At 48.5% G+C, this 12,587-nt stretch overlaps 1 protein-coding gene across 2 annotated transcripts; it reads right to left on the bottom strand.

Annotated features, from left to right (window-relative positions):
• Nucleotides 1-3,446: 3,446 nt before the first annotated feature.
• SNX12 (sorting nexin 12) lies at nt 3,447-12,111 on the bottom strand. 2 transcript variants are annotated; one of them, XM_053373893.1, is made up of 4 exons: nt 11,820-12,106; nt 6,689-6,784; nt 6,374-6,498; nt 3,447-5,222 (listed from the first exon to the last, which is right to left on the bottom strand). In XM_053373893.1, the coding sequence occupies exons 1-4, from the start codon at nt 11,982-11,984 to the stop codon at nt 5,120-5,122; spliced, it is 489 nt and encodes a 162-aa protein (XP_053229868.1). In that variant the 5' UTR covers nt 11,985-12,106; the 3' UTR covers nt 3,447-5,119. The 2 variants fall into 2 exon arrangements, with proteins under 2 accessions (XP_053229868.1, XP_053229869.1); XM_053373894.1 differs by lacking the exon at nt 6,374-6,498 and having other exon boundaries at nt 11,820-12,111.
• Between the last annotated feature and the right edge of the window lie 476 nt (nt 12,112-12,587).

Genomic DNA, 12,587 nt, shown 5'->3' on the forward strand with positions numbered 1-12,587 from the left:
TCACTTCAATGCTGCAAATGCTGCGGTCTGACTTCAATCCTGGAGGCACACTCCCTTGACTCTTGAGACAGGCAGTTGCCAACAGCCAACAACCTCACAATGGGAGGGCAATGCACTCCCAGTTAGCAATGCAATCCAGCTCAGAATAAAATATAATCATCATCATCATCCTCATCATCATCATCTCCTCAGGGGAAAGCATTGCATCCCATGGGTACAAAGCACCAGAAAAATGAGAAAAATGCAAGAACCTAATGCGTTGAGCCAAAGGTGAAGATATTCTCTGGAAGGTCTGCAGGTGCTATCTTGGCGGTCAAGATAACCCCAAAACTAATTGGTAGTTGTGGTGTGACTAAGCTCATACATGTTTCTTTGGTTTGATGTATGCTAATAAGCTTGCTTTGATGCTTCGCTTATCTGTGGACCTTGGGATGCTGGGCTCTAGGCCCAGAGAGGGGAAAAGCTTTGGGCAGTTGCCACTTATGGCCTCACCAGCCAGGTGTGGTGGGAGGTTTAGGGTATATTGATGTATGCTGTTTTGTGATTAAAATATGTATAATTGTGTGGGTACGGACAAGCCATCTCCTTGCTGCATTGTATGTCCTGCATCTGGAAAGGATGGGAATCCTGGCAGGCTGGTTTGCTGTAAATCTACACCTTCTTTTAATAAAGCACTAGAACTGTTCACTCTGGCATTTGGGGCATCATTTTTTGGCATCCCTGCACCCAACCACTCCCATAAGCCATCCTTTGGGCCAGTAGATCAGGGCACTTCAACCCTTGAGGAAGAGGAATGTTCAGTAAAAAATAAAAGTAGTAAAAATTTGAACTGAAATTAGGAGTATTTCAACACCGAACAAGAATATATGCAATTAAAGAGAATACCCAAAAATAAATTTTAAAAAATCATATGAACCAATTTGCCCACCCCATAGCCAAAACTAGCCTAGGGAGGATGGATCCCCCTCAATCCCCAGCAGAAAAAGGACCTTCACGGGAGGTCCAATGTCACATTTTCCTGTAGGGAAGAGATCAGATGGGATTTGTCAGCTATTCAGATGTGTGAGAATAGCTTCTGACCCTACCCCATTGGTAAGCCACTTGCTATAGTGGAAGAGAATATCTGACCAACCTAGAAGAGCCCAAGGCAACCTGATAACCACTCTTTCCTGGGCCAAAAGGAAGCTATGAGAATGATCTCTGCCCTCCAGTGCCTTACTTTCTGGAATGTGTGCTGAATCACTACCATTAAGGGGAAAGCATACAAGAGACCCTTGTCACAAGTGCTCATGAGGGAGCCTATGCCTTTTGCTGTTGGACACTGGAACTTTAAAAGAAGCTGCTCACCTTCTTTTGCTCAGTTGCACAGGTCCCCATAGGGCTGACCAAAGCGTGCCACTATCTGTTCAAACACCAAGGGCAGAATACTCCATTCTGCTTGGAACACGTCCTGGCAACTCAGCCAATGCACCTTGATACTGGACACACCCAATACGTGTTCTGTAGTGATAGATGTGAGGTGGTTCTCCAACCAGTTGAGCAGACATGTTGCCTGCTCAAAATATGAGCAGTTGAGCTTTTGCACAAACATTGCCTGCATGTATCAGGACACCCATTCCTTCCAGGTGATGGTGGAAGGCCAAGAGAACTAGTCAGATTGCCCTCAGTTCCAGCAGATTCACACTCTGTATCCTTTCATCCTATGCGCAGAGCCCCAAGGCATGAAGCTCCCCTTGTGGGTTCCCATGCCCTGTAGGCTGGCACCCAGTTATCAGGACCCTGGATGGATCCCACATCTGCCATCCCTGTAGGAGTGCTGAAGAAGAGAGCCACCATTGGAGGGATTACCTGGTAAGGGCAGAATGCCTTGTTCTTCAATGCAACCAATATGTAATCTCTTCCTGGAACAGAAGAACCTGCCACTGCAGGAGTGATGACGAGACCATGGTACAATGTCCATGCATGAGACTATGCTCCCCTTCAGTTGGGTCAGATGTTGAATACCTGGACAAGGTGACCTCAGGACTGCTTGATCCTCTGTTTATTTTTTGCAATCGCTCCTGCGACAGGGAGACTAGGCCTAATCTCATGTCTAGCATGGCCCCCAGATACAGCAGCCTCTAAGAAGGCATCATGTGCGAGTCTTCCATGTTCACAAGGAAGCCATGGTTGGGTAGACATTCTACAACTTCCTTGAGCCCTGCTGAAGAGAAACAGTGGCTGTGTGCCCTCCAAAACCTCAGCTCTCCAGGTGGGGTGATTAGAAGACAAGGGCAAGGCTGGCACAGGTCTCAGCTGCCTTTTTGCAAACTTAGCTGACTGCTCCTCCACAGCCTCTGCCAGCTCCTGGGATGCTGCTCTCCAGTACCTTACCAACAGCTTAGCCTGCTTCACAGGGTAGTTTTGAGGATACAACCAGGGGGAACCATGTTCATCTCCTTAAGATCCTTGGACAAATGGCAGAATGCAAAAAAGTAGAGGCCATGCACATAGTATACCTTTAAGGCACATTTTAAACACATTCCCTCCCTCAAATAATTCTGGGTACTGTAATTCACCGCTGCTGGAATTATTAATTCCCAGCAACCCTTAACAAGCTGCAGTGCCCAGAATTCTTTGAGGGTGGAAGTGTATTCTGAATGTATTTTAAAGGTACAGTGTGCATGCAAGACAAAGTGTGTTGCAATGCCTGCTAAAGGAGCTGAGAGAAAAGTGCTAGGAAGCTATGCAAAGCTTGGAAGAAATGTGGGGGAAATGGCTGCAGTGTCCATGGATCTAGGCTTGGCTGCAGCAGAGACTAGCCCAGCTGGGCAAATGGGTAACTGCCCCACCAACTTTAGACAGTGCCCCGTCCACCACCCACCCTGCCTTTTTACTTGTCGCTAGCCCATGGGGTGCTGCTGTCAGCTCCCTTCATCTTACTCTTAGGTTACATACACACTATATCTTTAAAGCAAATTCTTTCCCCCAAAGAATTATAGGCACTGTAGTTTAGTGTTAAAATTCCTAGCAACACCTAGCCAAATGCAGTGCCCAGAATACTACGTTGAGATTTCTGCACTGCAAGGGGTTGGACTAGATGACCCTCAAGATCCCTTCCAACTCTACAATTCTATGATTCTAAAAGAATGTCATTTAAAGCCAGTGTGGTGCAGAGGCAACAACCCAGAAGACCACAGCTTAATGTTGCCCTTGTGGAACTCAGCATGGAGGACGGGGGACAAACTAGTATCAGTTGCCTTTGCCTGTTGCTCCTGCTGGTCTCTCTGCCTTGTGCTGACTGTGACTACTGCCTGAGAAGACCCAAGTGCAAATAAACAATAAATCCTCAGACTCAATCATCACACAAATGACACGTTTGACATGTAAGAGAGTAATGACTCCTTTCCAAAGCTTTACCCAAAAATACTTAGAAAAGCCGGTGACTGATAGAGGACACAGACATATTGGCTTCACAGTGGTTTAATATGAACAAGTCTTGGACATTACATAAAACAGTAAACTGAAGACATAGTTTGCTGAATTACAAGCCCCACATCAGTATGGATATGTATGTGTGTGTGTCTATAACTATAGACACACACACAAAAACACACACACACAGCAGCAAGAGCCTCTGATCTCCAGACTTGTGCACCAAATGAAGGAAGGAATCTGAAGAACTCATAGCTAATGCAGATCCACGAGGCAGCAGCAGGCCGCTTCCAACAGGAATGTTAGCACCTCTCCAGCAGCAGATGAGAGTGGTCTGTGCAGAGACAGTTTCTGCATAGCCATTGCTTTGGGAGCCCAGAGAAGAGAGTTTTCTGCTATCCAGTTACCCCATAGGTGGGTGGTGTATATCCACAACCTCTTGCCTGAAACATGCAGAATTGTATATACCAGTTCTTTCTCCCCTCCAAGACACACTTGTACTGCTCACTCCAAATAGTGCAAACTTCAGAACAGGGAACTTTGTGATTACAGTCACTTTATTACTTAGGTTGATACGACTCTCATCCTGCCCCCACCTCTTGCAGGTCAGAGTTTTGGAGGGATCACAAAGTTTCTTGTTCAGGTCAAACAAAGAGGCTGTGCAGATACCATGGTCATCTGCAAGACCTCCCAACAGATTAAATATTAAACAAACAGTAGAGAACTTTGCACCATAACCCCAAATGGACACAGACAAGAGGCCAGATGAAGCTATCCACTGAACACAGAAGCGGCATGCGAAACATCCCTTAGTTTAGGTTCCACTTGCTCCATCTTTTAACTTGCCAAGGTGCAATTCTCAGAGAAAACACTGCTCCACAGGTTTCACCATCAAAAGCCAGCCACCAAACCTTTCCTGCCCAGTCCTCAACATGAAGCCTGCTTCTGAGACGCCACTGTTTGCTTTGCCCATGCATTTACAAGAAGCCATTCTGCTACCAGAAGTTGTGGCTCCCAAAGGGTGCCTTGTTCTTTGGGTTGCAAGTCTGCCTCTAACTCTACAAAGCCCAAAGGTTATTGGGGTAGGATTAGCAGCTAAAACCTCAAGGCATACTGAAGGGGTCACTTGAAGTCCCTCAGAAGGCCTTACTGCTAAATAAAGGGAGCTTCCAAACTGCTTTTGGTCTACAGTACCCTCCTAGCAAGTTAAGGGAAAAACATTTTTTGCTTCCCACTTTTAATCATTCTGGGGTGATGGGCACAGATGCTAACAAAAAAACCCTGAAACATCTCTGCAGTAGCCAAGAAAAGGAGCCTCAGTACCATGACTTCCCTAGGAAACCGGTGGCAAGGAGACACTTACACATGCTGGATAATCCTCCATATTCTTACACAAAGGAAGAAAAGCAGCTCTGATGTACGCTGCAATACCTTACACTAGTCTCCAGTTCATTTTCAGCAAGCTTTACCTATCCACCAATAGGCACAAGCTCTTCCCAGGTTCTCACCTTTTTATGCAGAGACCAAAGACCAACAGAACCCAACGCTGCTGCCTAACAAGGGGTGGGATGGGGTGGGATGGCGTGGTGGGCACACTAGACAAGTGAGGAGGTTTAAAGAGAAAAAAGCTGGTTCGGAAGAGGGGCAGTGTAAAAATAAATGTCATTTTTGCACGGGGAGAGAAAATGGAGAATGCCAGACTCCTCTACTGACGGACTTTCCCTGGGATGTAATTTCTATCGATAGTCTCCTCCTGCAGGAACATGTGTAAGCAGCGCTCGTTCTGTGCCAGCGGGTGTCCAGCAATTCTGCCAAGAACAAGAAGAAGTGTTAGATTAGCAATCAGCTACCCAATTCTGTACAAGGCAAGGCAAGATCATGTTGTGCAACAGCAGCACACACAAGCACCCAGGACACTTGCAGCATTGTCCATCTATTTTGGCTGGCCTCTGTTATTTTCATTTGCCACCAATCTCATCTCTCCAGTCTTTGGAGGCACTCAGCACCCCCAGCATGCATCCTCCCCAGGAAACAGGCCCAGGAGGGCTTTTCATCTATGAATTTGTGCAGGGATGTAGAAGGTTGTGCTTCTAAAGTTCAGCATCCAGGGACAACTGCCAGATTCTGTGTATGAAGTGTAGTTTCCTTGACAACTGGATTGTAGACCCTTCAGTTTTGTCTGCGCTACAAACATTTCGGTTTTGTATCAGAATAGCCATCATGTCTCTCTTTCCCCACAAGCAGATTTTCAGAACTGTAGTCTGATAAGTTTGTGTGACAGGGCTCATCTTAGTAGTTTACCAGGCAGAAATGGCCCAGCTGCTGAATCACGACTGTATGTGGTTTAGGAAGTGGGCATGGCTCCCTACTTCCTCCCTGAAAGAAGCAGCTGGAGAGTGGTGGAGCCTTATTACAAGGGGTTGGGATAAAGTCAGATAATGGGAAGATATAAGTTGATAGTCTCTGGCTAGTAACTGTTTCTGTCATGACTATGAATTTAAAAAATAATAATTTAACAATAAACCAGCTTTCTCATTTTAGCATTTCTAGCAGACTTGAGGCAGCATAACTGCAGGCTCTTCACCACTTAAGGCAGCTTTTGCCAACCCAGTGCCCTCCAGATGTTCTGGACAAAAACTTGCATCAGCCCTGGCCATCACAGCCACACTCCCAGCAGGCCCAGCATCCTACAGCCATGCTGGCTGGGACAGATGGTAATTGTAGTATAAAACATCTGAAGAGCATTAGGTTGCTGCAGAGTATCATAAAAGCACTCTTTAGAGAACTACAGTTCTTAGGATTCCACATGAAGAGAAGACCAATGGTAAGCTCAAGATGATGCCTAGAGTTACTGGCAACCACGATATGCAATCTAGTCACTACACTGTGCAATGACGCGTCCTCCTCTCCCAGAGTCTTTCACTTCCCCAAGTATTGAAGACCCAGGTGTCACTCTTACTTGTTTATGAACTGTTCTAAGCCCTGTCTTCTTTCTTCTATGAAGGACTCCTCAAAGATGCCCTCATCTCCTCGGAAAGGAAGCTGGCGCTTCAAGGCTTTGCCAGGCAGTGGAGGCACTACAATCTAGAAACATTGAGAGCATGACTTAAGAGGGGAGCAGAACCACTCTCCTTCTGCTGCTTGATCTGTTAGGGTCACCACTAGATCCAACAGGGAAGAGTAGGAGAGCTCTCTGCCACAGGAATGAAGAAGAAAGTTATCTATTGATCTATTTATTATGCATACAGAGTGGATGTTCATTTCCTGTACCCACCTTACTGTCACGCTCTAGCTCATTTTTCAGCCATTCAAAGTCACTATACCGTCGCCTCACACAGGACTCTTTCAGTTTGAAGATCGGCAGATTTGTCTGAAAGGAGGCAAGAGAAAGTTCTAATTGACAACTGCTTTATTATTATTGATTTATGAATCATTCCCCATTAGGCATACCAAAGCAATTTGCAATATAACAAAAACTTATGCAAAACACAAAACAATGTGCAATTGTTTTAACTAACAGTTTAATTTAATAACTGCTGATACATAAAATCAATTCAAATCAAATACAGTGGTACCTCGGGTTAAGTACTTAATTCATTCTGGAGGTCTGTACTTAACCTGAAACTGTTCTTAACCTGAAGCACCACTTTAGCTAATGGGGCCTCCTGCTGCTGCTGCCGCGCCACCGGAACACGATTTCTGTTCTTATCCTGAAGCAAAGTTCTTAACCTGAAGCACTATTTCTGGGTTAGCGGAGTGTGTAACCTGAAGCGTATGTAACCAGAGGTACCACTGTACAGGTATCAACTGAGATAGACATTATAATAATAATTTGTAATAATTTATTTCTACCCAGCCCATCTGGCTGGGTTTCCCCAGCCACTCTGAGCGGCTCCCAATCGAATATTAAAAACACAATACAGCATTAACAGGTATCTTTTAAAAGTAGGATAGTTGCTTATTTCCTTGATGGGAGGGCGTTCCACAGGGCAGGCGTCACTACTGAGAAGGCCCTCTGCCTGGTTCCCTGTAACCTTACTTCTCTAGTGAGGGAACCACCAGAAGGCCCTCAGCGCTGGATCTCAGTGTCCGGGCTGAATGATCAGGGTGGAGACGCTCCTTCAGGTATACAGGACCGAGGCCGTTTAGCACCAACACTTTGAATTATGCTCGGAAACGTACCGGGAACCAATGCAGGTCTCTCAGTACTGGTGTTATATGGTCCCGGCGGCCACTCCCAGCCATCAGTCTACCTCCCACATTCTAGATTAATTGCAGTTTCCGAGTCACCTTCAAAGGTAGCCCCACATAGAGCGCATTGCAGCAGTCCAAGTGGGAGATAACTAGAGCATGCACCACTCTGGCAAGATCGGCAGGTAGGGTCTCAGCCTGCGTACCAGGTGGAGCTGGTAGACAACAGCCCTGGACACAGAATTAACCTGCGCCTCCATGGGCAGCTGTGAGTCCAGAATGACTCCCAGGCTGCGCACCTGGTCCTTCAGGGGCACAGTTACCCCATTCAGGAACAGGGAGTCCCCCACACCTGCCTGCCCCCTATCCCCCCAAAACAGTACTTCTGTCTTGACAGGATTCAACCTCAATTCATCCTCCAACTGCCTCCAGGCACTCACATAGGACCTTCACCACCTTCACTGGTTCTGATTTAAAAGAGAGGTAGAGCTGGGTATCATCTGCATACTGATGAACACCCAGGCCAAACCCCCTGATAATCCTTCCCAGCGGCTTCATATAGATATTAAAAATAATGGAGGAGAGGACGGAATCCTGAGGCACAAGTGAGAGCCCAGGGGTCTGAACACTCATCCCCCAACACCACTTTCTGGATACGGCCCAGGAGAAAGGAGCGGAACCACTGTATGACAGTGCCCCCAGCTCCCAGCCCCTCCTGACGGTCCAGAAGGATGTCATGGTCGATGGTATCAAAGGCCGCTGAGAGATCCAGTGGAACTAGGAAACAGCTCTCACTTTTGTTACTAGCCCGCCAGAGATCATTGATCAGCACGACCAAGACAGTTTCAGTCCCATGGTGAGGCTTGAATCCCGATTGGAAGGGATCCAAATGGTCTTCATCCTCCAGGCATGCTTGGAGTTGTTCAGCAACCACCCGCTCAACCACCTTGCCCAAGAATGGAAGATTTGAGACTGGGCTATAGTTGACCATGTTGGCTGGGTCTAAAGGTGTTTTTTAAAGAAGCAGTTTAATGACCGCCTCTTTCAGGGGGCCAGGGAAGGCTCCCTTGCAGAGGGAAGCATTCACCACCCTGCAGAGCCCATCGCCCAGCCCTTCCCGGCTTGCTTTTATTAGCCAGGATGGACAGGTGGTTGGTTTCACTCGTCCAAGCAGCCTGTCCACATCCTCGGAGGTAACAGATTGGAATTGATCCCATATAACATGACTAGACAGGACTCCAGCACTCTTCCACCCTGGCCCTGCTCCCACGGTGAAGTCTACTTCCTTCCGAATCTGAGTGACTTTATCTGCAAAAACTTTGCAAAAATATTGCAGGAGATCTTGGGGTCCCTACCACCCCGATGAAGGTGGTTCCGATAGATTGCTAAGCACCTGAAATAGTCTCCTGTTGCTGTTTTCTGCAGATGCAATAGAGGCGGTGAAGAAGGTCCTCTTCGCCGTCGCCATCGCCACTTGGTAGGCTCGACGTTGAGCTCTAACCCCAAGTTACTTAGAAGGCTTGCTGCAAGAGGAATACTTCCAGCAGGTGAAAAGCAACAGAGAAAACACCAGTCCAACATGCAACTAGAGGGAGTTTTAAAAGGGTAGGTATTACCACAGCTTAGACCCAATTCCAACATTGTGTGGAATAGACCTCCTGATAGAACTGTATCTGCAGGATGCTCTCTCACATGGGACAGTGATTGGTTGGGTATGTATGTTGGGATGATACAATCTTTTAGTAATCTTGATCCCAAACTGTAGAACTTTCTATACCATAGCTAGCATCACGAACCTAGCCCAACTGGCAGTCTAACTGCAATTATTTCAGCAACAACATAATAAAATGGCAATATTTCGGCCCATTGAGCGTCAAGCCACTGCATTCTGCACAAGCTACAGCTTTCAGTTCAGCCTAAAGGGCAGTGCCACGTAGAGCACATTGCAGTAATATACTCTTCAGTAGCAGTTCAAAAGCACAAAGTGCAAGTAGATAAATAGGTACCGTTCCGGCGGGAAGGTAAACTGCATTTCCGTGCACTGCTCTGGTTTGCCAGAAGCGGCTTAGTCATGCTGGCCGCATAACCCGGAAGCTGTACACCGGCTCCCTCGGCCAATAAAGCGAGATGAGCGCCGCAACCCCAGAGTCGTCCGTGACTGGACCTAATGGTCAGGGGTCCCTTTACCTTTACTCTTCAGAAGCAACTGCTTCAGCTAGGTAGCAGGCACAATTATAGTGCAGTGGCACAATTGCTTTAATGGCAAGGCCCAGGACAACCACTTCTAGATACTCACCCCTTCTAGCTATTCTACAATACAGCAAAATCCTGCCCCTTGCAGACTCAAAAATCCTTTCCACTAGTCAAGAGGGTGTTTCAAGAGCTCCTTTCTAGGGAAGGAACTTAAAATGCAACTAATTGCTTGAGAAGGACATGTAGGTCACAAATACCCATTCTGCAGAATTGTCATCTGTTCCATACCAGTAACTAAAATTACTTTTGTTATGCTGAGTTGACTGGTCCCCCCTATTCCAATCCAACTAGTATTTTAGATTGTAAGATCCTAAGGGCAGCAACAAATGCTTTGCTAATCTCACTGTAAAGGGATGAAGAACCTGTGGCCCTCCCAGGTGTTTACTGGACCCCATTATCCCTGACCATGGCCATGCTGGCTGGGATTGATAGAAGTTGGATTGCAGCAACATATGGGGGTCCATAGGTTCCACACCATGATGTAGGCTACTGTATTGTTGTTGGCCTCTGTCTGTCTCGAGAGACAATAGAAGAGTGCATCATCGGGGGTAAATCACGGGGAGAGTTACAGCGCCTGCTGTGGCTGCAGAGAATGATAAGGGAGAGACATGTTTTGTTGCAGCTGGGGCAGATGAGGGCATGTGGTTTCACTCTTACAGATGCACCCTTGTGTTTCTTTTCTCTGCATATGTAATGTTATAGTTGCAATTCATTACATCAGTGGTTCCCAACTGGTGGTCTGTGTGATCCACCCAGGGGTTACGAAGCACCATTCACATATTAAAAACTACCATAGAGGTATCAAAATTTACAAAGGCAGGAGGTCAATGGCTTGCCTTTTGAGCCCCTGCTTTACATGATTACCAGGGAGCAAGTTTCCCTGAACTCAGTGTGGCTTCTCAGCACATATCTAGGAATGCACATAAAATAAAGGCATAGGGAGGCGAAAGGAGGGGAAAACATTAACCCCCCACACTCCTCAGTCTCTGCTTAAGTTGATTCTTCTCCAAGGCTGCCCCACACAGCCACAATTGGGATCCATGGTGACATCAGGCAGGTGTGCACCAAGGATGCACCAGATACTACCCCAAATCAAAAAAGAAACCAAGCTTGTGCTAAAGGCTTAGCTGAGAGATCAGCAACCTTATCGAAGGATGGGCCAGTCAGAGGATGGGCCAGAGCATGTGTGCATGCGCGCTCTTCCGGGTCAGAGGAGCGCCCGTGCGCACACGCTATTTTTCCAACGCTCCTCTGATCCAGAAGTGCGCCGGAAATAGTGTGTGTGCATGTGCACAGGCACTTCTTCATCCTGCACGCATGTGCACACACTATTTTCGGCACACATCTGGGTTGGAGGAGCGCCTGTGCACATGCGCACAGGTGCCATCAACCCGGAAGTCGATCCCCACGGTGCGCCGGTAAGAGTGGGGGGTGGCAGGGGTCACCATGTGCCAGTTAAACAAGACTTGTGGGCTGCTACCGGCCCATGGGCCTTAGGTTGCCAACCCCTGGCTTAGCAGATTCACGCTGACTTACAAGCCCATTCACTACTTGCAACATTCTGTGAGGCGGGATCAGCTTGAGCAAGCAGATCTATCCTCAAGCCCGTGTGTGCTTTGTAGCAGAGTGGGCAGCCTCTCCCAACCCAGGGCCACCTCTTTATCCACAGAACGATCTAACCACTATGCCACACCACCCCGTTATACTGCACCTACCCCATGGCCTCCATGTAACTATAACATTCCTGCCTATCCTGCTTACAGGAACAGGGTAATTAGAAATAAATATAAATGATTTTTTAAAATGAGGGTCGGAATCCCTCCCCTCAAATAAGGCAGGTATTGGGCGTGGCACGAGGGCGCCCTATTCCGTTCCCTCCCATTGACACCCCGCCCACAGAAGACCCCCCCGCGGCCCCGCCCCCCCGCCCTCCCCCCGCCCTCGCCCCCTCCCTTACGCACCCTCATGCGGAGCTCGTAGCTGGTGTATCTGGCCCGCCCGACGCCCACGGTCTGCGGGTTGAAGATGTCGATCTCCAGGAAGTTGCTGGGCGGCCCGTAGGCGTCCGTCAGGTCCTGCGGCTTCGAGTTGAGGCGCCGCGTGTCGGCCACGGCCGCCTCGGACATAGCGGAGAGGGAAGGAGGGGAGATTCTGGTGGTCAGAGCCGCCTCAGCGGAACGCGCCCTGCCGCCGCTGCCGCCAGCTTCTCCTCACAGCCGCGGCGCCGCAATACCATGGCGCCGCCCCGGAACCTGCGTGGGGAGGCGCCGCGCCGTGCCCGCCCTGCATAACTCCGGTGGGGATTCATGTTCCGGGGCCCGCCTCCTCCCTCTGACAAGCCGCGCCAGCCCCGCAACGCGCATAAGCAATAACGGGCACATTGATTAAGCGGCGGAGTTTATGAGTTATCTTCAGCGCGTGGCTGCGCGCCACCGAGCCCTGGAACCTGTATGGCGCAGAAGTGGTCAGTTTATGGTGCGGGGCCGCCGCTAGGTGTCCTACTCCGAGCTCTGCGCCGTGAAGTGCCTTGCATAACTGGCGGAATCATCCATGGCGCGGGGAGGCTCCTGGGCGCTGCATCCCTGCGCATGCGGCGCTGGCGCTGCTGGTGGAACCGGTGGGGAGCGTTTCGTTGTTAGCCCCCGGTTCGATCACTACTATTATTATTATTATTATGCATTTTAACTTGCATTAACGCCCCCAAACCCGCTAAGGATGAACTCAAAGTG

Source organism: Podarcis raffonei, chromosome Z (genome assembly GCF_027172205.1).
Source record: "Podarcis raffonei isolate rPodRaf1 chromosome Z, rPodRaf1.pri, whole genome shotgun sequence".
NCBI classification, from domain to species: domain Eukaryota; kingdom Metazoa; phylum Chordata; class Lepidosauria; order Squamata; family Lacertidae; genus Podarcis; species Podarcis raffonei.

Excerpts from the sequence above, each read along its gene's own strand:
- SNX12 (XM_053373893.1), bottom strand. The coding sequence starts at position 11,984 with ATGTCCGAGGCGGCCGTGGCCGACACGCGGCGCCTCAACTCGAAGCCG. Across the intron at positions 6,499-6,688 it reads AGCTAGAGCGTGACAGTAAG|ATTGTAGTGCCTCCACTGCC; the intron begins GTGGGTACAGGA and ends CAATGTTTCTAG. Across the intron at positions 5,223-6,373 it reads TTAGAACAGTTCATAAACAA|AATTGCTGGACACCCGCTGG; the intron begins GTAAGAGTGACA and ends TGTTCTTGGCAG.